Source organism: Lactuca serriola, chromosome 3 (genome assembly GCF_051521515.1).
Source record: "Lactuca serriola cultivar US96UC23 chromosome 3, Lser_US96UC23_V15, whole genome shotgun sequence".
Taxonomy (NCBI): Eukaryota; Viridiplantae; Streptophyta; class Magnoliopsida; order Asterales; family Asteraceae; genus Lactuca; species Lactuca serriola.
The window spans coordinates 144,529,333-144,555,028 of NC_136410.1; the positions used below are offsets into that span (position 1 = coordinate 144,529,333).

General features: G+C 39.1%; 1 protein-coding gene across 1 annotated transcript; it reads right to left on the bottom strand.

The window, feature by feature from the left end:
* Window positions 1–24,181: 24,181 nt before the first annotated feature.
* LOC145095769 (uncharacterized) lies at window positions 24,182–25,380 on the bottom strand. The gene is made up of 2 exons (XM_079033599.1): window positions 24,788–25,380; window positions 24,182–24,698 (listed from the first exon to the last, which is right to left on the bottom strand). The coding sequence occupies exons 1-2, from the start codon at window positions 25,378–25,380 to the stop codon at window positions 24,182–24,184; spliced, it is 1,110 nt and encodes a 369-aa protein (XP_078889725.1).
* Between the last annotated feature and the right edge of the window lie 316 nt (window positions 25,381–25,696).

Here is a 25,696-nt window from a genome sequence, read left to right on the forward strand (position 1 = left end):
CTCAACCTTTATCACTTCCCAAAATCTTTCAAAGAAACCCGGTGATTGTCTGCAACTGTTCATCATCTTCTCCAAGCTACTACAATGGCAGACTCATCATCAGTTCACGATACTTCAGTTCGTCAACCACTTCTCACCATCAAACCCCAACAGAACCTGATCATCGATCTCACACCTTTCATCTATGAGCCCTATATGCTGTATGTGGTTGAGTGTCCCAAATACTCACCACTCGTCGATGCACTGAAAAAAGTTGAAGTTGTTCCCATGTCGTGCTTGTCTCTTGTCTACTCTACTGCCTTCTATGACAAGATTAATGAACGAACTCACTTTGAACTCCACGATGAGAAGACCTCCATCTCCAAGCATCGATTATGTGCCCTAATTGGTCTTTCTCAAGATCCATCTCTGGTAAACCCTGACTCCATTACAACTGGTCAATTGTTTTCTATGTTCTATCAAATGGAGTATACCGAAACCCTAACCACCATTACGAAGTTCAAGAAGTCCTGCCTTCCTCCTCAATGGAATGACCTTTTTACGCTGTTGTTTAAGGGGCTTTCTGAGAGAAGCGCTGGCTCCGATGATGCAAGCAAGTCCTTCATGACGGTGCTGTATGGACTGTACAATGGAATTGACCTAGATTATGGGTCCATTATCTGGAAGCAGTTGGTTCAAAGCTTGGTCTCTTCATCCAGGCATTCTGAGATCTTATGTGGGTGTTTCTGGTCTCTCATCACCAACTAGGCAATGGATCGCCTTCGTGTTCTAGTAATGGCAGACTCGTTGCTCTCATCCATTGCTACCTTTCATAGGACAAAAATCATCGTTACTGATCCAAGAAAGTTTTCGTTTATTGGATCCATTCCTGAAGCAATGCTCGGTCGTATTTCTGCGTCGAGTAACGTTCTTCAACAGTACATGAAGTGTCCATTGAAGAGGCTGACAAGCCAGCAAAGAGGGGTAAGAAGCCTGAAACACAGAAGGAAGGCTCGATCATTAAACCAACTAAGGGCAAACCCCCAAGAAACGAAAATCTGATAAAGCTGCCACTTCTCAGGCTCAACCGAAAAAGCAGAAGAAGCCCGCTAGGAGACTTATTCTTCAATCCTCCAGTGATTCAGATTCAAAATATGTTCCTCCTAAGCAGAAGAACGCTCCTCCTTCAGAATCTGAGAGCGAAAGCTCTGATGAAGAGGCTTCGGGCCGAGGTGATACTCCTCCTCGCTCCCCTACCCCAGAAATTCCAGTTCTCTCTAACCCTCCTTCACCTCCACCTGTAACAATCCCAGTCTCCATCCCTCTTATCTCTCCAATTACCACCTCACAACCATTCACTACAATTCCTATTCCCACTCCCATTTTCATAGATACCACCACTACCACTACTACCACAAAACCACACTCTACTGTTCCCGAACCTCCTGTCACAACCGAACCACCACCTTCTTCCAAACCCCTATCTCCCACACAATCTACTAAAACAACCCCTATTTTAGGTGGTGAGGATTTGGAATTCGATTTCGCATATTTTAGTCCTTATCAAGTGCAGAGCGATGATGACGATGATGAGCCTGTTACAAAACGTCATCTCAAGGCAGTAAACGAAAAGCTTGATCAACTGCTTTCATCCTCTTCCTCTGGTGCCTATTCTGAAGCTGCCCTGAAGGCCTTGTTCTCTTCGGTTGTCACCGAACACAGTGCCACTTTATCTGCTGCAGCCAAGGCAATCGAAGCATCTACTTCCCAATGTCAACATGCCTCTCTTGATGTTGTTGCCTCTACATAGGAGTGCAAGGAAGCGACCACAAAAGTCGATAAACTAGTCTCTGAAGCTCATTTATTTCTAGATTCTTTGCAGGCTGCTGCTGCCAAAAACGCTCAAACTGTCAACGCTTCGGTAGAGAATCTTCAAAGGTCTCTTCAATCTGAGCACTCGAACCTTGAAGCGGCACACCAAGCCATTGAAGAAGCCAATGAAATGCTCCATGCTAATGTCAACGAACGCGTAACTCAACTGGAGGCGGAGTTAGCTATGGAGAATCGCATTATGGATGAACTAGACAAACGTACTGCCCAACTTAAATTGCAAACACACAAGCTGCGTACTGATAATGTTGAGATTAATGACCTCAAGTCAGAAAGGGAGGTCATTAGGAGTTCTGCTACAGATGTTCACTCCATCCTCCTTCATCTTATTGAGGCTCATGATCCGATCATTACAATAACTGTCAGACGTCATCTGGCGAACAAGCTCAGACCGACATTGGACATTCTTAGCTGTATCGAGGGTGTTCCGGTGACCGGGGTTCAACCGAAACAAGGGGGAGAGAAAGTGACAACACAACCTCCTCCCTCTGGATCAAAACCATCTACTAAACTGAAGGGTAATGAAGCTTCGGTCAGTAACAAAGACAAAAAGAAGAAGAAAATCAGCGAGGACGACACAGACAATGAAGATGATGTCTATGTCGAGAATCCCAAGAAACCCTTCCAAAAGGTTAAGAATTCTGATAAAGAAATAGAAGAAAACATCAAGAAACAGCAAGCTGAGCTAGAGCTGAAGCGAAAGGAGGCGGAGCTCCTAGAGAAGAAAAAGTCCATGTTTCCTGTGTGGAGAAAAGACTCGCTTCAAAGATGTGCAATTGATGAGCCAAGCATTCTCTGGCTTGAGCCAATTATGTCCTTTGGCCTTGACAACTCCAAGGATGCACAATTCGATATGCTAATCACTCGAAAGGTATTTGTCTTCCACTGCTTCAAATCGACTGCTGCTATTCCATCCCCAGACCCGAAGGTAGATAGGGATCTTCTGGAATTTTACTTGGAGTTTGCTCAACCCCAATACCTGACTTGGAGCTCAAAGAAAATAACCACAGTAAAGGTAATGAAGCCCTATTCAACAGGGAAATTTATTAATGTCAAATTCAGGGTAACTCGAGGAACCGAAGGCTCAATCTACCATTTTACCCTCGCTGATCTACCAAACCTTAATCCTCATGACTGGATACTCCTCATTAATATTCTTTTGCCGAATCCTCTGGAGTATCAGCCAATAATCGATCATGTCAAGCGTATGCTTGTTTTCTACATACATGAGGTAACGAAGATGGACCAGGAGATTGCTTCTGCCATACACAAGCGAACAACGATCAAGACTATAGGCAGAGCTGGCAATGTCAATACTATGATCAAGGGGAAAATCGATTCAAAGTATCACACAGTTATGTTCCTCAGGGGTGAATGTCAAAAATGTCTGTTCGCTCTTGTTGACAAACACCTCTTCTCAACGTCTTGCCTTGAGCATATTTTGGAGATCATTCAGAGATGCGATCAGAACAGTGCTGCTGATAAGAAATTATTCACTGACATGCTGAGGTGGTACATATAGTTGAGACAGACTCTTCTCGCCATAATTCCTCGTTTGTTTAAAGTAATAAAGATGGTGAAGCTTGCTCAGAAGAAATAATCTCTCGCCTCATTTGACGCAAAGGGGGAGATTGTTGAGTCTATTAGATTGCGTCATGGGCTCGGTCCTTAGCCCAGTTTGAATGCCGGTATTGGGCCTGTCCAACCGTGCATATTTTTTTACAAGGGTCTAGTATACAAGCTGCATGCATGCAAACTTAGTAGTTATCGCTTTCATTGTTTATTTGCTTCATAGTTTTGTAAACCCTAGATCGCCTCTACAGCGGAAGTTCTTCATCAAGCTTTGCTGAGGCGTGACTCTGTTTTGAATCATAAGCATAGATTTGATTCTGATCTGTGTTCATTCTCATATTGTTTTGAATTGTTTGATTTCTATAATCGTACTTGTGAAAGATCTAATCGATCTAAGAGTTTTAATCTCATCAGAGACCTACATGAAATTGTTTTAAAATCATATAAACACAGTTAGTTTACACTGGATGCAAGTTTCCGGTTATCCTGGAAATGTAATCTAATTTTAAATATTTAAATGTCTTTTGAAACTTAATTATGTAAAAGTAATGGTAGGCTTATCTAAAATGACAATGGTTTACATTAACATTAGTACAACGATCGTTACAAATCCTATTACATACTTATATTGGTTTCCACAAGTGAGGAAATTATAAAGGATACATATTTTGTTTGTGGTGGATAAAATATTCTCTAATTCTAACATCTGTTAGACGGTCTCGTTTTGCACAAAGCTTATCAATTTCCACATTTGCTTCTTGAATCCACTTCCTAGCTTCTTTGACTTTATTCATAGCTTCAACAACCTATTTTTCTTTTTCATTTACTTATGCCGCTAGATCCCCTGCACATTGATTGAGTGTCCAACTTATTTTAGAGTCCTTTTCGTTTGCTTCTTTGGTGGCCTTCATAGCTTGGAAAATGTCATCAGGCATTTTATCCGGTGGTGGGAAATCCGGGCGTTCAGGAAACAAGTTAATATCTGAAAAAACATATCAATCTTCTTCTTCACAATGCCAAACACCAAACTCATATGAACTCATTCTCAAGTTTTTTCTACCTGTATGATGTATGATAGTTGCATATTAATAGGGTGAATTTGTAACAAAAGTTATTATCTCGAATGGGTGTCCAAAACGTTATGTCTAGAATATAGTCTTTGGAATATGTATACGGAATATGTGTCCGTGATTCTGTGCATCAGGAATCTATGACATGTATGATTGATTTTTCTAGACATGAATGATTGATATGATGTCCAAGATGTTAGTACGGAATGGAATTCTGGAATATCATGTAATCAAGAATGCAAATCTAACGTCCTATTTTCACATAAAAAAATCAATTTTAATTTTGATAAAACATTACAATTTATAGAACTTAAGTTAAGAAAACCATTTGTTCCAAAGCACGTTATTTAAAATCAGACTAGTTTAGTAAACATGAAGTCCCATTGCTCGTGATGAATGTGTACAGTCACGCATTTACATTCCTATGAACACCGATGGTACCTATAACCATAAACAACTGGGTAAGCACAAAGCTTAGTGAGTTTTCTCAAAATACCCCACACAACAAACATATACAAACATCCATGCTGGGTCCACAGTCATCAGACTGGATTATCCCTGGCCCACAGTCATCGGACTGGATTGCCCTATACACTGGATCCACAGTCATCGAACTGGATTTACCTGCACAATGGGTCCATTGTCATCAGACTTCATTACCCTTGAGCCCACAACATAAGTCTGGTTTCCCACCCGAGCCTCAGCTTATGTCTAAATTGCTCCTGAGCCCATAACATTAGTCTGGATTGCACTCCAGACCCTTAGCTTATGACTGGATTGCTCCCAAATTTGCTAGCTTCCGTAAAAAGAAGTATCGCCTCAACCCAACTGCACCATGTAGACATATAAACGAAAAAGAAATCAAGTATGCACATAATCATAGGCAACTATGAATCCACCAATCGAACAGTTCACTATCGCCTACTTGGCCCGAACAACACACTGCTCCGCTACCGGAAAATCTCCAAGGAATTCATGCCATATGTAACCAAAGGTGAGATAGACACCACAAAAATTGATCCTACTCTAGATCCATAATTAAATAAGGAACAAGCAAGAAAGCCTAGATCAAGAGATTTCAGTCTATCCTTCGTGACTACATACAACCCATAGGGCATGCCTCTAGTCAACAACCAGCCTACTGGTACTCTAACCAGTATACCACTACTCCTACATCGTAAGGCACCAAGATATATATATATATATATATATATATATATATATATATATATATATATATTAGATCACTACAACACAACAACATCCTATACACAAGGATACATAACCAAATCTAGTGGGTCGGCACTGGTGCCTTCGACCCACAAGTACAGTGAGGAGGAGTCACCTGAATCGAAGAACCCATAAATACTGAGACGCGATTCCCTTTCTGCACCTCTTGCTCCCACCAACCTTTTATCACCAAACATGGCAAAAACTTAGTCAATAATCCAATTCCTTCAAGTTTGACTCAAACTCAAACTAGTCAAAAAGTCAACGGTTAAAAGGTCAATCGCTGCTCACGATGTGACACTCTCTGGGTCATGTCTCGACCATCTAAAAGATAAAATAGTCTCGGATCTTCAATCCTCACGATGTGAGTGGCATCGTCTCACATTGTAAGAACTGTCTAAAGGACAACTTGATGAGTTAAGCCCTTAACCCATTAAGCCACTAATCCATCTCCTCCAGAAGGCTTCCATACACCCCAAAAGCCATAAAAATCGATGCTTTATGGTATTTCATGTCCAATGCAACACTTGAGCTCAAATTAGGTCATTTGTGATGAAAAGGAGGTCAAAATCGCATGACCTCAAACAGCACCCGAACTTCAGATCTATCACATATAATCAGTAAGGGAAGAAATTGCTAACTTTATCGAATCCCAACACTTTAACTCGTCTAACCATGGATTATAAAGAATAAAACTCTAGATCTAGAAACAAGAAACCAAAAATCATGAAGCTTGAATACTCACAAAGGTCGATAGAAGTTTCTAGAAGATGCTAATGAAGCTTGCAAGCTAGATCTATGCTCCAAAGGCGACCCCTTCTTCTTCAAGCCACCAATATACCACAAAAACTTAAGAACTCATATATGGTCTAGGGTTTCGGTTGATTGGAATGGAGGATAAAGAAGATACCCTGGTGTAGGAGATAAGGTCCTTAGAAATGGAGAGAACCCTAAAAATTCGTGGGTGGGGCCGCAATCACTCTCACGTCGTGACACCCTAAGTGTCACATCGTGATCTTAACTGGATACATGTTTTATTTATTCACTTGTCAGATCGTGAACTCCCTATGGTCATGTTGTGACACTTGGTTTTACCCAAAAACCATTCCTTTGACTCTTTGATGCCCTAAACCAACCCGTTCTGAAAACTAGGTGTTACAGCGACACTACAAACAAGAGAATGGATTTGAAGAACCTTTAGATCTACGGAATGGTAGAAAATCAACCGCATTCGTGGACTAAAGACGAAGAGATTATGCTCATTGAGGCTTTGATATAACAATCATCAGTTTGCCACATGTCATCTAAGGATCACGTTAGGTCCAATTGAAAAGTATGTTTCACTATGAGTTATATGTTGCAGAGTATCGAACTGAAGAATAAGTGAAGAGTAAGTTTCTAGACATTTGTTCAAAGGTGAAGACATTTGTTCAATGGTGAAGACCTTTATCAAAATTTATCTTAAGACCGATAATGAATTAGCGGATGAAGATGAATAAGTAGTTTTGCAGCTAGCAAGTGTGAAATCCAGATAGAAAAATAACAGGGTTGATTTTCCATACGAACATGATTGAGATATTTTTAAACTTGTCCCGTATTTTTAAATTATGTATTTTGTGATTTGTAGGTTTAATAAGGTTTGGTATTTGTATATTATGTTTTTCATCTTTGTAATATGTAACAAATGTGCGAATTGTTTGTTTCCACCAATTTTTGTGTAACACCCAGATGCAAATTTGCTTTGAAAATTTTCAATTTTGGCATTTTTAAGGTTTGCCACGACGTGGTGGGGAGGCACCACGACTTGGAAAGTAAAGTTTAATTCCTCATATTTCATTTAAGCCGCCACAACATGGCAGTATAGGCTACAACATGGCAGTTGGCAAGTGAGAAACCCTATTTTTCGTGTTTTTCTTCTTATCTAAAGGAATGAGGAGGCTAGGGTTTGCTCACCCTCAACCTCCATTAGCCTCCTTAAGATCTAAGTGTAAGATGAAAGTGACTACACGCTCACCTGATAAGATGGTAATTCGACAGCACTTCGTCCCTTAAAACAATCTTTTTCCATGAAACCGGGATGTTTTCTCAAAAAACCGGACTTTATGCAGGCAGAGTTTCGCGTTGAAAAAATCTTTTTCTTAGAGACTTTGGACTCTCTGGGGCTTTCTTCTAGTCCTAGGTAGGCTCCCTAGGTTTCGGGGGGGGGGGGGGGTTAGAGTGGCTTGCTAGTGTGTAAGGAGTGAATTATCGAGTGAATTTTGCAAACATAACCAAGCAGCCTTGCATGCTATTTATAGTGTGATTTTTGGTTTCTCACGTCGTGAGAATTCATTGCTCAAGTTGTGAGCCATGGCTGATCATCTCGTAGCTTCGCCATCTGCGTTCTAGGTTTGCATTGTGTCCATTTGACTCCTCACGTTGTGAGAAATCCATTGCTCACGTTGTGAGCTTTTGACTTATCATCACGTAGACTGGCCATGCATCTTCTAGCTTAGAACTGTGGCGTTTTGACTCCTCACGTCATGAGAATTAGTGCTCACGTCGTGAGCCCATTCAGATTAGGGTTTTCTGACACGTGTCATGCTCTCAGACAGCTGTATCTTTCGAAGGCCATAACGTTTGCATACGAGCTCCGTTTTTGACGTTATTTATATCCACGCAAAGGTGGAGACATACTCTACAACTATCGTTTAGAAGCCTAAGGCTAAAAAGTAATCTATCGTAAACTCACTTTTACGATTCCCGATGTCGTGTTGGTTTTGTCGCGAAACTTCGACAGGTCATAACTTCTTCATTATAACTCGGATTTCAGTATTATTTATATCTCCAGAATCCTTGTTACGACCACTACAACTTTCTTCATAGATATCGGCTTTATCTAAAGTTTTATTTTTATCCTTAATTTATTATAATTAAGTATAAAGCACATAATACTCAAATAATACATTTTTATTACTTCAAAACGAGTTATAAAGGTTGACCTAGACTATTACATCATATTTAATGCTTAAGCCAGAAACACGGAAATTACAATAGGATCTCATAAAGTGAGGAGCTTTATGAATCTCTGGGACATTTGACATGGTTGTTACTTTTGATCTGGATTCTAGTTAGGTTTTGAGCCATGCATGAGATTTCCATGGAAAACCCTTATTTTGACTTATTATGGCTTCAAGACATGCATTTGACATGCATGTCTATAAACCACCAACTTTTACGTTGGTTTTGATATTAGAAACTGATTTGGAGTAAATGAGTTTTGGACTTTTCAAAATAAGTGCTTAATGGAGAAAGTCATGTCTTATTTAACTCATTTGAAATCTAGGGTTCTAAATTTTTATATTTTGGGTGGTCTTAGCAGGTAAAGTTGGAAACTTTACCCTTCTTGACCTGATTTCGGACTAGATCTAAGCTTTGGAGCTTTTAGGATCGAAGAAAACAACTCATCCCATTAAGCCACTGAACACCCAGGGCCCACGGGGTGGTATTAGGTCTTCGCGATGTGACGGTAGGGAAAATCGTGACGAACTGGTTACTAGAGGGCCACGACGTGGCAATAGGTGATCATGACGTGGTGATTGACTAAAGTAAACAATGATCGTTGATTTTTGACTTGAGTTGAATTTTGGTCAAGCACGTAGTTTGGAGAAAGAGCTAAGAGTTTATCTGGTTTGATTGAATTGGTAGTACATAGCAACAATATCCTATCAGTGAGAGTAGTAGTAGTTGAGCATTTTTATGAGGCGAGTCTTCTCACCACACTATGGGTCATGTATTTTTATGAGGCGAGTCTTCTCACCACATTGGTGGGTAGAAGGCACCAATGCTGGCCAACTGATTTGTATACGTAGGATGCAAGGTTGTAGAAATCGCTCGACGTAGGCTAATCGGTGGACTGGGGTCAAGGGATTAATCGGCTAGGCGGGGATTAATCGGGAGATTAATCGAGGACCATTAATTATTAAAAATATTATTAAAAAATTAATAAATAAAACATTAATCCTAAGAATATTACATTAAATATAACATTAATAGATATAACATTGTAAATTAAAAAACTTATTAAAATTTTAATAAGTATAACATTATAAGACTAAATTTCTCTTAAGCATTTATACAAACACTTGGCATGCTTGTTATCATCAACCATATCATTGAAATTTCTCTTAAGCACTGTATAACCAAAATCACTGAAATTGTGAATCCTAGTGATCGAACAACCATTTGCACAAACATAGTATCAATTTAAAGCTGCCTTCAATCGATTTTATGGGATTCTCTAAAATCTGTTTAATAGCAAATAGAGTTTATGGGTTTGCCTTCAATCCAGTGATCAATTTTACCAAGAACAAGAACAATAATCAGATAATCAAACGAATCAACAATTTGAGTCGAAAGTGATTCCATCCATAAACAAGAAAACGAATCAGATTAATCAAATGAATAAGCAATTAGATCCCACTAGAACAATTACAGATCTTGCAACTGCCAAATAGAATCTCGATTACAAAAAAGGAAGCAGGAAGGAACGAGTGATGGTGATAGGGGACACGAAGATGGTTGATGGGTGTGATAACCTGTGATGAGAACGAACCAGTGTTCTACCTCTGATGCCATGTAATCCTCACGTATATGGTCTTTGTAATTGCAAATCTGTTTCTTCTGCGAAGCAAAAGAGAGTTACGCCAGGGAATTGTCGATCGAAAAGGCTCTTTAGAATGAGTGTTTGTTTTCACCATGATTATATGTTTTCAATCGATGGTTCTTGATTGTTTCCACCTATGTATGTCTTCGAGTATTACCTGATCGAGTTGTCTTCGATTATCACCTGATCGGAGTCGAGATTGAAGAAAAAGGAAGCAAATTGATTTATCTTTGTGTGTCCTGTGTTTTTTCAAATGAGTATCCCACATCGTTGGTGGGATAAAATATCAAGGTAAAACAATTTTATAAAAAGGGTAGAAGGCTTATTGAAATCCATATCCAACTCTCCTTTGGGCCAGCTGTCTCCTTTGAGCTGGTGGGTCCTTTGAGCTCCATTTTGGGTCCGATTTTGGATCCGATTTGGGTCCGATTTAGTCTGGTTTTGACCGATATTGACCAAGGCTGATTATTTTACCCTCTAACCCTTATTCGTAATCGGTTGGAGGCTGCCAAGCGCCTAGGTGCCGATTAATCGGCCGCCTAGACCGATTTTAACAACCATGGTAGGATGTATGTGTCTATGTGACTATTACTGATATGATTGTATGTTATATGCATGGAGCCAATCTAGGCTCAGAGACATAATGGACTCAGGGTTGATATGGACCTGACATAGATACGTGCTGATACACGAAGTCATTAAGGACTCGGGGTTGGTTTGGACCCGAGACCCGACATAGCCACATGTTATATTTTGTTCATGTATGTTATGTATGTGGTATCTTGTGGAATCTCACTAAGCTTTGTGCTTATAGTTATGTATATGATTTCAAGTACTTCCGGTATGAAAGGGAAGGGCCCGACGTGAGTCATGTTTCTGAACTTATGATTACTTTTACTCTTATGTTTTGGATAGTTTGTATCATGGTTGTTTTTGAGATATATAATGTATCGAATTAATAGTTTTGAAAATGATTCATTTTATCACTGTTTTGGGATATTACAAGTTGGTATTAGAGCTTTGGTTTGAGGCATTTTGGCACACTTCCGAGTGTCTCAGAACTCAAACTAAGGAAATGATAATCTTTTCAAAAGAAAAATAAATTTCTATATGATTGTTACAAAAGAGAAAGGGGTGCAATGTGTGCAATCATCCAAGCTCAAGTAAGTAATTACCTAAATACTCATACACATGTTTTGTGATTAGTATGCCTGATATGTGAATTGCATGCTAGAGAAGGGCTAAGAATACATTCAATAATCGTATGATAGAAATTCTTGATTTCTGTGATGCATTATAGCCCAGGGGAATTGGATGATATGTGTTACTTGGGATCGATATCGGCTCAGTTAATTTCTAAGTATATGCTTTAAAAGTTTATACAAATAGGCTCATATAGCCCTAGAATTATCTATTTAGCCTTATTTCCTATTCCTTTTTTAGTTGTTGACTTCAGGTAGAATCATTATTTGATAGTCTTTGTGATCCCATTTTGTGTACAACTTGCATGCATTAGGAAACCAACCGTGTTGGTAGAGATTCTTAGTATTGAAGAGGAGGTCGAATCGTTTATATGCATGTATTTCAGATAAGTATGGTGACCACTGGAGGAGGAGCTTCTGGATCCGGTTTTGCCTCTGGTGTCAAACCGGTGGATGAGCGATTACCTGAGTTTATCGCATCAGAGATTACCCATGGTATCATGGAGGGCACCCTATGATTTTTGGTACTATTAGTGAAGGGATTATGGAGCTTAAGGATGAGCGACACGGGGCCCTTCGGACAGAAATCATTGAGAGGCAGATAGGACCGCATACTTTCTTATTTCAGGAGTTCAAGGCATGTGGAGCTCCAGAGTTCTTTGGGGCTAAGGACCCCATTGCTAGTCGCCGATTGATCTTTGACATATAGAATGGTCAGGGGATGATTGTTGGGTCTAAAATTTGGTTTATACTTTGTTTTTATAGGCAATTGGGTTTTCGGTCCATGTGGTTGGGAGTGTTCAAGGCCTAGGTGGGTGTTTATGGCCGTGAACTGCCCTTTAAATAGTGTTAGTGGAGTCATTAATGTAAATGTTTAAGAGGGGGCTAAGTGTGTGCAATTCAAGGTGTTTTAGAGAGAAGAATAGAGTGTGTATGTGAATCTAGTGTTGGAACTTCATTCTAATCATAAAAACATTGAAGATTCATCTTATTCTTCTTCTCCTTCTTCTTATTTTGATCTTGAATCATCCAGTTGATTGGGATTCCGCACCATCAATTGGATCTGATTGATACGTCAAGCAAATTTGGGACTTACAGTTGGTATTAGAGCAAGGATTGTATCAATCAATTTGGCAAGATCTGGAGTGTTTTTGCACTTTTTCTTGAAGGATTTTTCGTTTTTTGGATAGTTTTTTGAAAAATATTGGGGGTTTGTTCTTTGAGTTTTTCATAAAAATGAGTTTTTGATCGATTTTTGGAGCAAAAAGGGTGAAAAACGCTATTTTTTCGCGATCTGAAGAAGGGTTCATGACCAACCGAATAAGGGTTCTCGGCCCAGCAACGTTTCCAGCTCGGACGTTTACTGCTCAGCACGTTTGCGGTCAGCAGGATTTCTTGGCCCAACAACGTGTGCGGTACTCGCGCGTATAGTCTTCGCAGCAGCAACAAAAAATCAAAAGGATTTTGAGGGTTGCAAGGATCGAACCCGGATCCCTTGTGTAATTAACCAACGCCCCTTCCAACTCATCCAGCTTGCTTGATGTTACACTCCTTCCAGATTTAATTTAAAAGGCTTCGCTATTTCAGTCCAATTTTCGAAATTTTAACATTTTTTTCCCAAAAATCAAGTTTTCAAATTTCATTTTCAACCAAAAATTTTAGTTTTTAATTTTTGACTTTTGACCTTAAAATTGACTTTGACTTTCAAGTTTGACCTTTGACTTTTCTCACTTAACTTTCAAAATTTCAAATTTAGCTTTTCGGTTTGACTTTTAAGTTTGACTTTTTAAGTTTGACTTTTAAGGTTGACTTTTGAGTTTTTAGTCAAAGCGCATTTTTGGTAAATAATGAGTTCTTCAAGCATCCCGATCATTGAAGTTTCATGTGCTAAATCTTGTGAAGCTACAATTAAATTTCTTCGTGAACAAATCGATTTGCTAAAAAGGGAAAATACGGACCTTAAATATGAAGGTTATACTCTTAGGAAAGCTCAGAAACCCTTGAAAGAACAATTAGAGGCCAAAACAAAGGACTTCCTAAAACTTCAAGAAGAATATAACAACAAAGGTGCGAATTATAAATATGTTAAGGAACAACTTGCTAACTTGACTGTCGTGCTTGACTCTTTGAAAAATAAGTTTAAAAATGCAGATTTTAATTTTAGAAAATTTGATGGGTCAAGTGAGGTAGTTGCATCCATGATTGAAAAACAACTAAAGTTCAAAGATAATCAAAATAAGGGTCTAGGGTACCACAATGTTCCACCTCCCTTTAATGACAACTATAAACCACCCCTTGAAACCAATGAGGTAGAAACACCTGCTCAATATGGTCAAACCCCTACACCAACTTCAGTTAAGACTGAACAATTAGGGCCAAATGAGGGTGTTGAGGTGAAAGATACTAATGCTTCTACTTCATGTGAAGGTAAAGTAGTAGAGGATGAGGACAAGGAGAACAAAACTAATTCTAGTTCTACAAATTCTGATGATTGTCAAACAACTGACTCCTTGAATTCTGAATCTGTTACTTCTAATCAACTTGCTATTGGTAAATACAGGCCACCAATTTAAGCTAAACAAAGTACCTACTGCAAGTGTGCTTGTCGGAACAATCAGAGACAAGGCAAGGTCACGCCACCAGGGGAAGGAAGAAACAATTCCTACGTGAATAAAAAGACATGTTTTCACTGTGGAACACTTGGACAGATTGCCAGAAATTGTCAAAATCATGTATACGTTCCCTACTACGTACAAGGATGGAAAAATGCCCCATGAGGGAGATTCTCCAAAGGAAATCATTAGTCACAATCGCACAATGGCGACTGGAATGCCCAGAAGGCCAGGAATCCAACTTCCAAGGACAAGAAGGGAATGTCGGACAAGAAGCAAAGCTCAAGAGATGCTCCAGTGAATCCAAGACCGGTTAGGTCAAAGTCATCTCATCGATCGACTTCAAGTTTCATAGCAAGCGATAAGCCACCCATCGGATTGAACAAGAAATGGGTTAAACCTAACTACAAATTGGTACCAAAGGTTCATTCTCCCAAATCTTCTAATGATTCTAATATTTCTACATCTTCTGTTTATGATAAGCAGGATATGTCATGGGAGAGAGTACCTTGCAAAGATAACAAAGGTCGCCCAGTTTCAAAATGGACTGGGTTCCAAAGATCAACTGATTCTGCTCTGTGCTGGAGCACCTATGGAGGCATATCATCAGACTTTGGTTTGTCAATAGTGCCTATTCCTGGAACATGATAGGGAACATCTCTCAACTATATAACACTCAGAACTTTAAGTGAGAGTATGTGTCCTCTGCGGGAAAGGAAAGAAAGGAAGAAAGGAATGGATCACACATGGGGTTTGTGCTTAACAATGTGAAGAATTTTCGGATCTGTTCTGAGATTATGCATGTTGTTCTTAGACCTTTTGGATGCAAATTCAATCGGTGAATTATAGTTTGAATTTTCTTCTTGATACTCCTGAGTTTATCTTAAACTAATTCGTTTTTTAAGACAATCTTTTATTTTATTATAGTTTTTCATTACTAGGTATTATTGGGAAGTGATATAAAGTATAGTGCTAAAGGGCAATTTATGATGCGTGTATCGCACTAAAGTCGAATTGTCAAAACTCTGTATTTATTGAGCTGGTAGGCACAAAGGATATAAAAGAACTAGACATCGATTGAGAAATGAAAGGACTAGACAATATGAAATTAGATAGTTTCATTAGGACTGAACATACGGCGCTTGGGTAGATTAAGCAGTGAGATAAACATGAGAACTAGCAGGATACACTAAAAGTCATGTGTATCTAGAATCGTGGCTTAAATTTTCCTCGATGTATGGACTCATGTCCTTAATTCTGGTACTGATAGGGCAACTGGGTTCTGATAAAGTAGGTCTGTAGGAAATTATTTTCTTGCTTTCTATCTATCAGTCATATGTTGATTCCTTTGCGTGATTGGAAGATATCCGACTTGGAATGCAACATATGAAACTCTATCTCTATGCATATCCATATCTATGAAATTATTTCTATCTGTTAGCCGTATGCTGTCCCCTCTGCGTGATCAGAAGATTTGACCTGGGACACAACATATGCATTCTACTATCTCTCTAAACCTCTATCTATGTTAGCCATATGTTGCTCCCTCTGTGTGATTGGAAGACATCCGACCTGGGATACAACATATGCACTTCTATATCTGACTTCTTTCTTAATTATTGAATACGCACGTAAAGTAAGGAGTTCTTGGTTACCGGGGTATGTCGGGAGGCGGGGAACACATTCTAGTGCATCTAAAATTGAACCATTTAATAGGTTGTCTGTAGATCTCACTGCTGAATTTAAATGGACAACAATATCCTTAGTCATCGTCAGCTAAATGGTATATTTAAGGATATTGGCGCAAATGACTTGTGACTTATAATCTGTCCAATCTGTCAACATCCTTTATGTTGAAGTGGACCAAAATACCAGTGATTGACCAGATCTAGACATGCAGGCGTGTGCTGATAAACGATATTGGACTGCCTGACAACTTTGATCCCAAATATTTTTGTTTTTGTTAAATTTGTTCATAGTTTTCCTCTATGCACAAATTTAGGGGGAGAATTAAAAATTTTAAAAAATCAAACAAAAATCAGAATATCAAAAATCAAAAAATAGTGTTATTTCTGTTTTTTTTTCCAGAACATATAAAAAATCCAAAAATATTATGTGCTGAGTTTGTTTTTAGTTTTGTTTTTATCTCAAAATTTTCTTTGTCTTGATAAGTGAATTCAGATGTAGATGAGATGCATGAAGAATGTATCGAGAATTTCTGAGCCATGGTTTCATCTGTGATCATCGAAGAATTCTCATTCGAAGGAACAAGAAATGAAGATTATTCTTTCAACATACAATCTTCCAACCCCAGAAGCAAGGTGATGATGTACTTGAAGATTATGTGACAGATTGCATTGAAGCCTCCTCAATCAATTTGCTACTATCTATGAACTTGCTGAAGTGATCCAGAAGATTAGCTCTCTCTGTTGTTCTCTTTGAACAATCTGAAGCTGACAGCGTAAATTTTTCAAGAATCTTTACAAGAAGCCTCCTCACCCAACGTGCGTTCAGAGTCAAATATTGAAGAAATGCCCAACTTCTCAAGATGAAGTAATTTATTGAAGATTCATCATGTTCATCTTGAAGCTGTGAAGAAATCGAAGATTAATGCTGAAGCCAATCTCCAAATGAAGATTGACAAGAAAAGTCAACTACTTTTTAGGGGGAGTTTGTTTGGTCAATTAGAAAAGAAAGCTATAAACCAATGGGGAGATTGTTGGGTCTAAAATTTGGTTTATACTTTGATTTTCTAGGCAATTGGGTTTTCGGTACATGTGGTTAGGAGTGTTCACGGCCCAAGTGGGTGTTTATGGTCGTGAACTGGTTCACGATCATGAACCTGTTCACGACCCATGCTCCCTTTAAATAGTTTTAGTGGAGTCATTAATGTAAACGGTTAAGAGGGGGTTAAGTGTGTGCAAATAAAGGTGTTTTAGAGAGAAGAATAGAGTGTGTATGTGAATCTAGTGTTGGAAATTCATTCTAATCATAAAAACATTGAAGATTCATCTTATTCTTCTTTTCCTTCTTCTTATTTTGATCTTGCATCATCTGGGATTCCGCACCGTCAATTGGATCTGATTGATACGTCAAGCAAATTTGGGAATTACAACGAGTTTTTTCCCCGATGGGGGCAAAGGTAGGTTTTGCACTTTGCCTTCTAAGAGACCAAACACGTGACAGGTGGGATACGTGAACGGGCTTTGTTGGTTCATCAGTTAGCGACGGGAACAGTTTGTTATGAGATTCCAGGAGGAGTTTGCACCTATGATCTAGGTGCATCAGTTAGCGATGGAGTCTTAAGACCTTCGCCAGACTACTGAGAGTGTGGCGAAGATCACCACCTAGTTCCGTGAAAGGGCTTTGTTGGTTCTGCAGTATGCTGTAGATGAGGAGACGAAGAAGGACGGTTCTCACATGATGTGTATTGTCTACCAAGAGTTTAATTAGCTAAGGATGAAGAACCGTTAGCCACTCCCGAGGAATTGATGATCTATTTGACACTCTTTAGGGAGAATCTTGGTTCTCTGGGATTGATTTGCAGTCAGGTTTCCATCAGATGAGGGTCAGAGACAAAGATGTGTAGAAGACAGCCTTTAGGACACATTCTGGTCTACTCCAAAACCAAGGAGCAACACAAAGATTAATTATAGAAGGTATTAGATAATCTAAGAAGGGACAGATTGTATGCCAAACTCTCCACATGCGAGTTTTGGTTACGCGAGGGGTAGTTCTTGGGGGTACGTCGTCAACCTGAAGCCTGAAGGGTATATTAGTTGATTTACCCAAGATTGAGGTCGTGATGAGGTGGGAGGTTCCGAGGACCCCATCATAGATTCGGAGTTTTCTATGTCTCACGGGTTACTATTAGAGATTTATGCAAGATTTCTCCAATATTGTTGTGCCATTAACCCGCTTGACAAAAGAAGAATGTTACTTTTCTGTGGGGGCCCAATCAATAGCCCCGATTCCCCCGATTCTCACTCTTCCCGAAGGCATGGATGAATTTCTAGTTTATTGTATCGGGTTTGGGAGTTGGCTTCATCTATAGAGAACATGTGATTGATTATACTTCGAGGCAACTATAGCCTGATGAGGCGAATTACCTTATGTATGATTTAGAGTTAGGGGCTTTTGTTTTTGCTCTCAAGATTTGGAGGCACTATTTGTATAGGTGTAGGAGTACTATCTACACTGATCACAAGAGCCAAAGATATATGATGGATCAACCGAATTTAAACATAAGGCAATGGTGATTGATGGATGTGGTAAAGGATTATGATTGTGAAATCTTGTACCACCCCGGGAAGGCCAATGTTGTGGCCGATGCCTTGAGCCGCTAGGCGATGAGTGCACCTATTGGGGACTTATGTCTGGGGATGGTTTTTGTTTCTCCTATTTTAAATATGATCAAGGAGGCTCAGGTGGAAGGATTGAAGAAGGAAAATTGGAAGGTGGAGCGAATCAGGGGGTAGATTCCATTGTTCGTAAGAGATAATTGGGTCTTGTTGACTCGGTGTGGAGGTGTTTGGGTCCTGACTACTGGTGGGGTTAGGCAGATAGTGTTGGAAGAGGTTCATAAGTTGAAGTTTTCGATCCATCCAGGGGCCACAAAGAAGTATAGGGATATGATGTTCAGCTATTGGTCGCCCTGTATGAAGATGGACATAGCATGGTTTGTGGAGCGTTTGTTGACTTGCCGGAAATTCAAGGCCGAACATCAGAGACCCCACAACAAGATGCAACCATTACCCATTCCCATGTGGAAATGGGAAGAGATCACTATAAATTTCATCACAAAGTTGTTGAGGATGATACGTGGGGTTGACACTATCTGAATCATTTTTGATAGATTGACCAAGAGTGCTCATTTCATTCTGATTGCCGAGAGAATATCAGTCGAGAAGCTGGCTGACATTTACATTTGGGAGGTTGTGGTTTGACATGGGGTGGCTATTTTGGTGGTTTTGGATCGAGGCGTTCACTTCACCTCTAGGTTTTGTAGAAAGTTTCATGAGTATTTGGGTACTCAGCTACAATTTAGTACAACATATCACCCCCATACCGATGGACAGAGTGAGCAGACAATTCAGACGCTCAAAGATATGCTTAGGGTGCGCGTGCTACATTTTGGCGGGAGTTGGGATACTTATCTTCCATTGCTCGAGTTCTCCTACAATTATTATCATGTCAATATTAATCGACCAACTTTCGAGATGATGTATGGGAGGAAATGTAGGAACTTGGTTTGTTGGGGCGAGGTCGAGCATAGGGTCATGGGGAGTACTGAAGTAGTGCTCAAGACCACCAGGTTGATACAACAGGTACATGATAGGTAGAAGATCGTGCAAAGTTCACAAAGAGTTATGCCGACTGACGTTGTTCAGATCTCGAGTTCCAGGTGAGGGAATTGGTGCTTTTGATGGTGTCAGCTTGGAAATTTGTCATCTGATTTCGGAAGTTGGGGAAGATAGGCACCCGGTTTATCGGTCCTTTTAGGATTATCGCCTGGGTGGGCAAGAGGTCATACCGACTGGATTTGCCTGATGAGCTCATTCAGATCCACAACACTTTCTATGTATCATATTTGTAGAAGTTTTTACTGATGATTCTATGATGATCCCCTTGGATGACATTCAGGTCGATGAGCGCCTGAATTACATAGAAATATTGAATGTGATTCTCGACAGAAAAACAAAGACTTTGTGCAACAAAGTGGTGAACTTGGTGGATGTGAAGTGGGAGCATCGGAAGGGTTATGAGTGGACATGGGAGCGGGAAGAATAGATGAGAGAGCATTACCCCGACTTCTTTGCGGTGATGGACTTCGAAGATGATGTCTGGTTTTAGTGGGGGAGAGTTAAAACACCCAAATACAGAGGTACTTCATTTTTTTCCAAATTTGGCATTTTAAGGTTTTCCATTACGTGGTGGGGAGGCACCACGTCGTGGCAAGTCAAGTTAAGTCCACATATTTCATTTACGCTGCCACGGGGTCGCAGTATTGGTCGCTGTGTGGCAGCTGGCAATAACAAACCCTATTTTTCGGGTTTTGCGCCCTATTTAAAGGAATGAGGAGGCTAGGGTTTGCTCACCCTTATCCTCCTTGAGATCTGAGAAACCCTAATTTACTTACTCTCATATTTTGAGTAAAAGTGGTCACCTCATTTTGAAATCTAAACAAAATGATGGTGCTTGGAAGGAAAAACACTTCTTTATGCGACATGATTCGATTCCCGATGGGGATTACCTGCCAAAAACATGGATTAAAGAGGGTAGGATTTGAATTTAGATTTTAAGCATCTTCAAAATCTACTTCCCTTATTTTGTTTATTTTGATGCAACATTCAAGTTTTAGGAGCTTGTTCCTATTACTGGTGATTCTGAGGACAAGGTTTCCAAATTTCTTGCACTTCCTGCACTTGAAAGGTCGTCCAGGTTTGAATATTCCAGTCTCCAAGAGGGTTCTTCTGCTACTGCTTCTATAGCTACTGGTAACATTAGTTTGCTTGGATACTTCTTTTAGACAGATAAGTATCCTGAGTTGATAGGGATCTTTGGCAGGTTCCAAGAATACTCGATCCAAGGCTCATTTTGGTTTAGCAGATCTTGAAGACGATATGACCAACGGTTTGATCAAGGTTATGCAAGAAAAAGTTGTTACTCTTCTTTCTCCTAAGCGATCTCACGCAGACCTTTCAGTTAAGGTTTCAAGATACCGAAAGCAGAAGCCTTCTGAAGTTGTGGATTTTGGTTTATAGAATCTTGGCATTGGGGATGCTCTTAGGAAGTTGACCACTTTTACTCAAGCCGTAAGTTTTTCTTTCATTCTTTGTTATTTATATATTTCTTATTGTCATTTGATATTTTTCTGCTTTCCGACCATATCTCTACCGATTTGAGGCTCCAGATTGAGAGAGTTGAATAGGATCTTCAGGAATAGGAAAAGATGTGGAAGGTGACAAATGAGAATCTTCTGAAGCGAGTGGAACTTTTGAGTAAGGAGAAGGCTGAGAAAAAGGATGAGCATGCTGCATATATTGAGAAGGTGATTATTGAGGTGAAGAGTAGTGTTGCGATACCTACTTGGGAAGCTAAGGTCAAGCTTGATGAAGATCTTAAAAATTTGGGATCCTGGAATGTGGTTGGTTGACATGACGCATTAGCCCAGCTAACTGGCAAGCCTGCTCCTGTCACTAAGGATCCTGCATCGCAGCCGTTGGAGGGAAGAGAGAAAGATGGGGCCAATGACGATCATACTAAGGTCTAGGCCTGCAAGAAGATAAATTAAGTAATTTTTGCTTTATGTAAGACATTTAGCTTTTGCTTTAGCAGGTTGGAGTGCAACTTTTTGAATGACATGGTAGTATTTCCCTTTTATCTATCTTTATTTCCTTGTCCTGTTTAATCTGCGTGTCAAATATAGTACTAGGATATTTAAGTAGTTAGGATCTTGAAAATAGTTAATAATTTTCAATATAAAGTTCTTTTGGAAGATAATAGATAAAATGATTTGATAAGGATTGAATTAGTTAAACAACTAAAAGTAATAACTTAAACTAATAAGAACTGACATTGTTAAGCAATTTAAAATGTTAAAAGTTTCTTTACAAGTTTGATAACTGACTTGTAATCCTTAAGAGTTTCAAATAATTTTTATAAAAAAGCAAGTATAAAAGAATTTGTTAAGAACTAATTTTCGTAAATCTAAGTGCTTTAAAACCTCTTTAAAGATATCAATTTAAAATAGTAAATGAATCTAAAGCGATGAAAGTTTATAAATCAACAATTGTTTTAGGATTCTGAAAAGTTTAAGATCCTTAAGTTTACTTAAAAAATTTCAAAGTTAAGAACAAGGAAAGAGGGAAGATGATTGTCTTCGAGTTTTTCCTTAAGCTTCATAAGTTTTTCAATCTTAGAATTTACTGAGGATAAATCTCAACTTAGGATCGCTACTTACTTCTGATGATAGGATTCTTATGTATTAGGATCCTTACTGATGAGGATCCCTAATGATGAGAATCCTTAAGGATGAGGATCCTTAATGATGAGATCATATGGGAATTCTCTTCTTAGGATGACCTTTTTAGGTTATAAACCTTGACAAAATTCTTGGGTAACACCATAAGTTTAATTGATAACATGTTAATGTTATATACCCGAGAGGATCCCAACTTGTGACATATTTCATGGGAAAGATCCCTACTTATGATCACATGAAAATTTTATGATTCATGTGTATTTTTTGGGGAAAGATCCCAACGTGTGATAACATGAAGATGTTATAAACCTTATGTAATTTCGGGGGTAAGATCCCAATTTTAGAAAACATGAAAATGTTATAAACCTTAAGGATCTTAACTTATGTTCAAAGATAGGTGGGTTGCCAAGCCACTGCATCGTGAAATGATCCCCTTATTCGTATCCCATAGTTAGATATCGTGCGTTCAAGCGAGGTGTATAAACCTTAGTTCGTGTGAAAGAGGTAATTACCTCTTTAAACTTTAGAGGGGATTAAGCACCCTTAAGCATAGGAGAGATAATAAGTGTTTAGCTTGTGTATATGATAGTTTAAAGATGATACCACTAATATAATGGAAATTTCTAAGTGTTAAGATGCTGAGATCTTTGTGTGTCAAGATCCTTGTGTTTTAGGATCTTCAACCTTGAGGATCCTTATGTTTCAGGATCATTGCTTATGGAGATCCTTAGCTGTAATTTGTTCTTCATAGCAAATGTTAGATAGGGGTGGGCGTTAGTCTAGCTAACGCCCATCCGATGCTTAAGTTAGTAATGTATTTGAGGAGAAAATAAGTAATGATGAAAAGTTTAAGGTAAAGAACATGGGCACCTTAATTTTGTTGAAGATCAATTGATCTTATTTACATATAGTATGCTTTGAGATATATAGCATTCCAGGATCTTAGCAAAATGTATCCTGTAAGTGTTGCTAGCCAATATGCTCCTTTTTCTGCTTTAGCATTTATGAGATATGGTCCTTCCCACTCAGAGCTAATTTACCTACACTAGGATCCTTGGTGTTTTGGAATGTTTTCCTTAATAACCAGTCTCCTATTTGGAATCTTATGACTTTTATGTTCTTGTTATAATCCTTGGTGATCCTTTGTTGATGAGTAGCAATGTGTATCTTGGCAAGATCTCTGAGTTTGTCAACAGCGTCAAGATCCTAGGCTAGGATCATTGTTTTCTTGATTTTGGAGCAAGTATCTAGCTATCGGGATCACTACTTCGGTATGGATCATTGATTATGTACCAAACATTAAGGAGTAGGGGGTCTGACCTGTGGCTACTTTGGAAGTAGTCCTATCTGCCCATAGGATGAAAGGAAGCTCTTTTGCACATCTTCCTTCCTTTTTTTCTAGCCTTTTCTTCAAGTTGTTTACTATGATATTATTGCTAGATTCTACTTGACCATTAGCTTGGGGATGAACAGGAATGGACATTATCATTTTGATTCCCCAATTAGTGCAAAAGTCTCTTGTCATCTTTCTTATGAATTGGTTCTATCGGTTGATGTAGGATGTTGTTGTGTCTTTGGCAAGCATCACACTTTTGAGCATGTAGAGAAGAATCTCTCTTCATGGTTGGTCAGTAGTATCTTGTTCTTAATGCCTTGGAGAATAAGGATCTGCCCCCAGTGTGATTGCCATAGTCTCCTTCATGTATGTCCTTAAGACTTCTATAGCTTCAGGATCTTCCAAGCATCTGAGGTATGGACCTGCCATGGACTTTTTGTAGAGTTTACCTTGGATTATTACGAATCTTGAGACTCTTGTTCTGAATGCTCTTTCGCTTTTTTCTTCTGCTGGGATCGCGCCATTTTGGAGATACTCCATAATAGGTTGGATCCATGATTGTGGAATTCTTCGAGGATCTTGTTCATTGGGTTCCCTTTGGGGAGGGATCTGAGGGTCAGGATCTTAGATGGATGATGCACTTATTGGTCGTTCAGGGTCATCAGGTTTGTCGAAAAGGGCTTCTATAGCTGGAGTTATTATATGGGTTATAGGGATCTTCATTTCTAGTGGGATCCTTTAGGAGGATCCAAATTTGGTTTGCTTCTGTGTTTACTTCTCTGGTAACTTGGGTTAGGCTAAAGTTTTCTAAATCAGAGGCTAATTTTTTGAGGATCTCGAGGTAAAATGTTAATCTTTCACCCTTCATTGCATAAGATCCATTGAAGTGATTAGTTAATAATAAAGAATCAAAAAATGCCTGAAGATCCTTGATTTGAAGATCGTTAGCCAATTGTAGTCCCATGATGAGTGCTTCATATTCCTCTTCATTGTTGGTTTTGTTGAATTCGCAACTAACAACATGGGGTAGGATGTCTCCCTGTGGCAATTTTAGTATAATCCCTAGCCTGGTTCCTTTTTGGTTTGAAGCTCCATCCGTGCATAGAGTCCATTTTATCAAGTGTTCATCTTCTAGGAGTTGTTTAGCTTCAATGTCTATTTCGTTTTGTAGATCATCACTAAAGTAAAACACAAGTCTGCTAATGATTGTGATTTTATGGTGGATCTTGGTTCGTATTTGATGTCAAACGTGCTTAACTTCACTGACCATTTTTCCATCCTTATTGACATCTCTGGTTTTCTTATCACATTCTTAATAGGATAATTACTATTCACATGTATAGTATGTGTCTCGAAATAATTTCTTAATTTAGTAGAAGTAGTTACTAAATCAAAAATTAATTTTTCGAGATGAGAATGCCTGGTTTCAAGATCCGGAAGACTTTTACTTACATAGTAGATAGGATGTTGGTCTCCGTTAAGATCCTTGGCTAGGACAAAAATTACCAAACTTGAGGATACCGAGAGGTAGATGTGAAGTGGTTCTCCATCTATAGGCTTCACCAGCAGTGGCGCGGAACTTAAGTATCTTTTGAGTTCCTGAAAAGCTTCTTCGTGTTCTTCGGTCCGTTCAAACTTCTTGTTCTTCTTCAAGATATCATAGAAGGGATTACACCTTTTTGAGGATCGTGAAATGAACCTGTTGAGTGCTGCTAATCTTCCTGTTAGCCTTTGGGTGCCTTTTGTTGAAGATGGAGATTTCAGCTCGATTATTGCTTTGATCTGCTTCGGGCTTGCTTCTATTCTTTCTTGGTTACCATATGCCCAAGGAACTGGCTCAATTTCATCCCAAAGTGGCATTTAGACGGATTCAACTTCATGTTGTATTCATCTAGAATATCAAAGGCTTCTTTGAGATCAATGAGATGATCTTTAGCTTTCATGGACTTCACCAAAATGCCATCAATGTAGACCTCCATGGTGTCCCCCGGCTTTTCTTTAAACATCTGGTTCACCAGTATTTGATATGTTGCACCTACATTTTTAGGACCAAAAGGCATTACAGTGTAACAATATATACATGTTGGTGTTATAAATGTTGTATCTTCTTTGATCGGATGGTTCCATCTAGATTTTTTGGAATCCTGCTAAAGCATCCACGAAGGTTAAGAGTTTG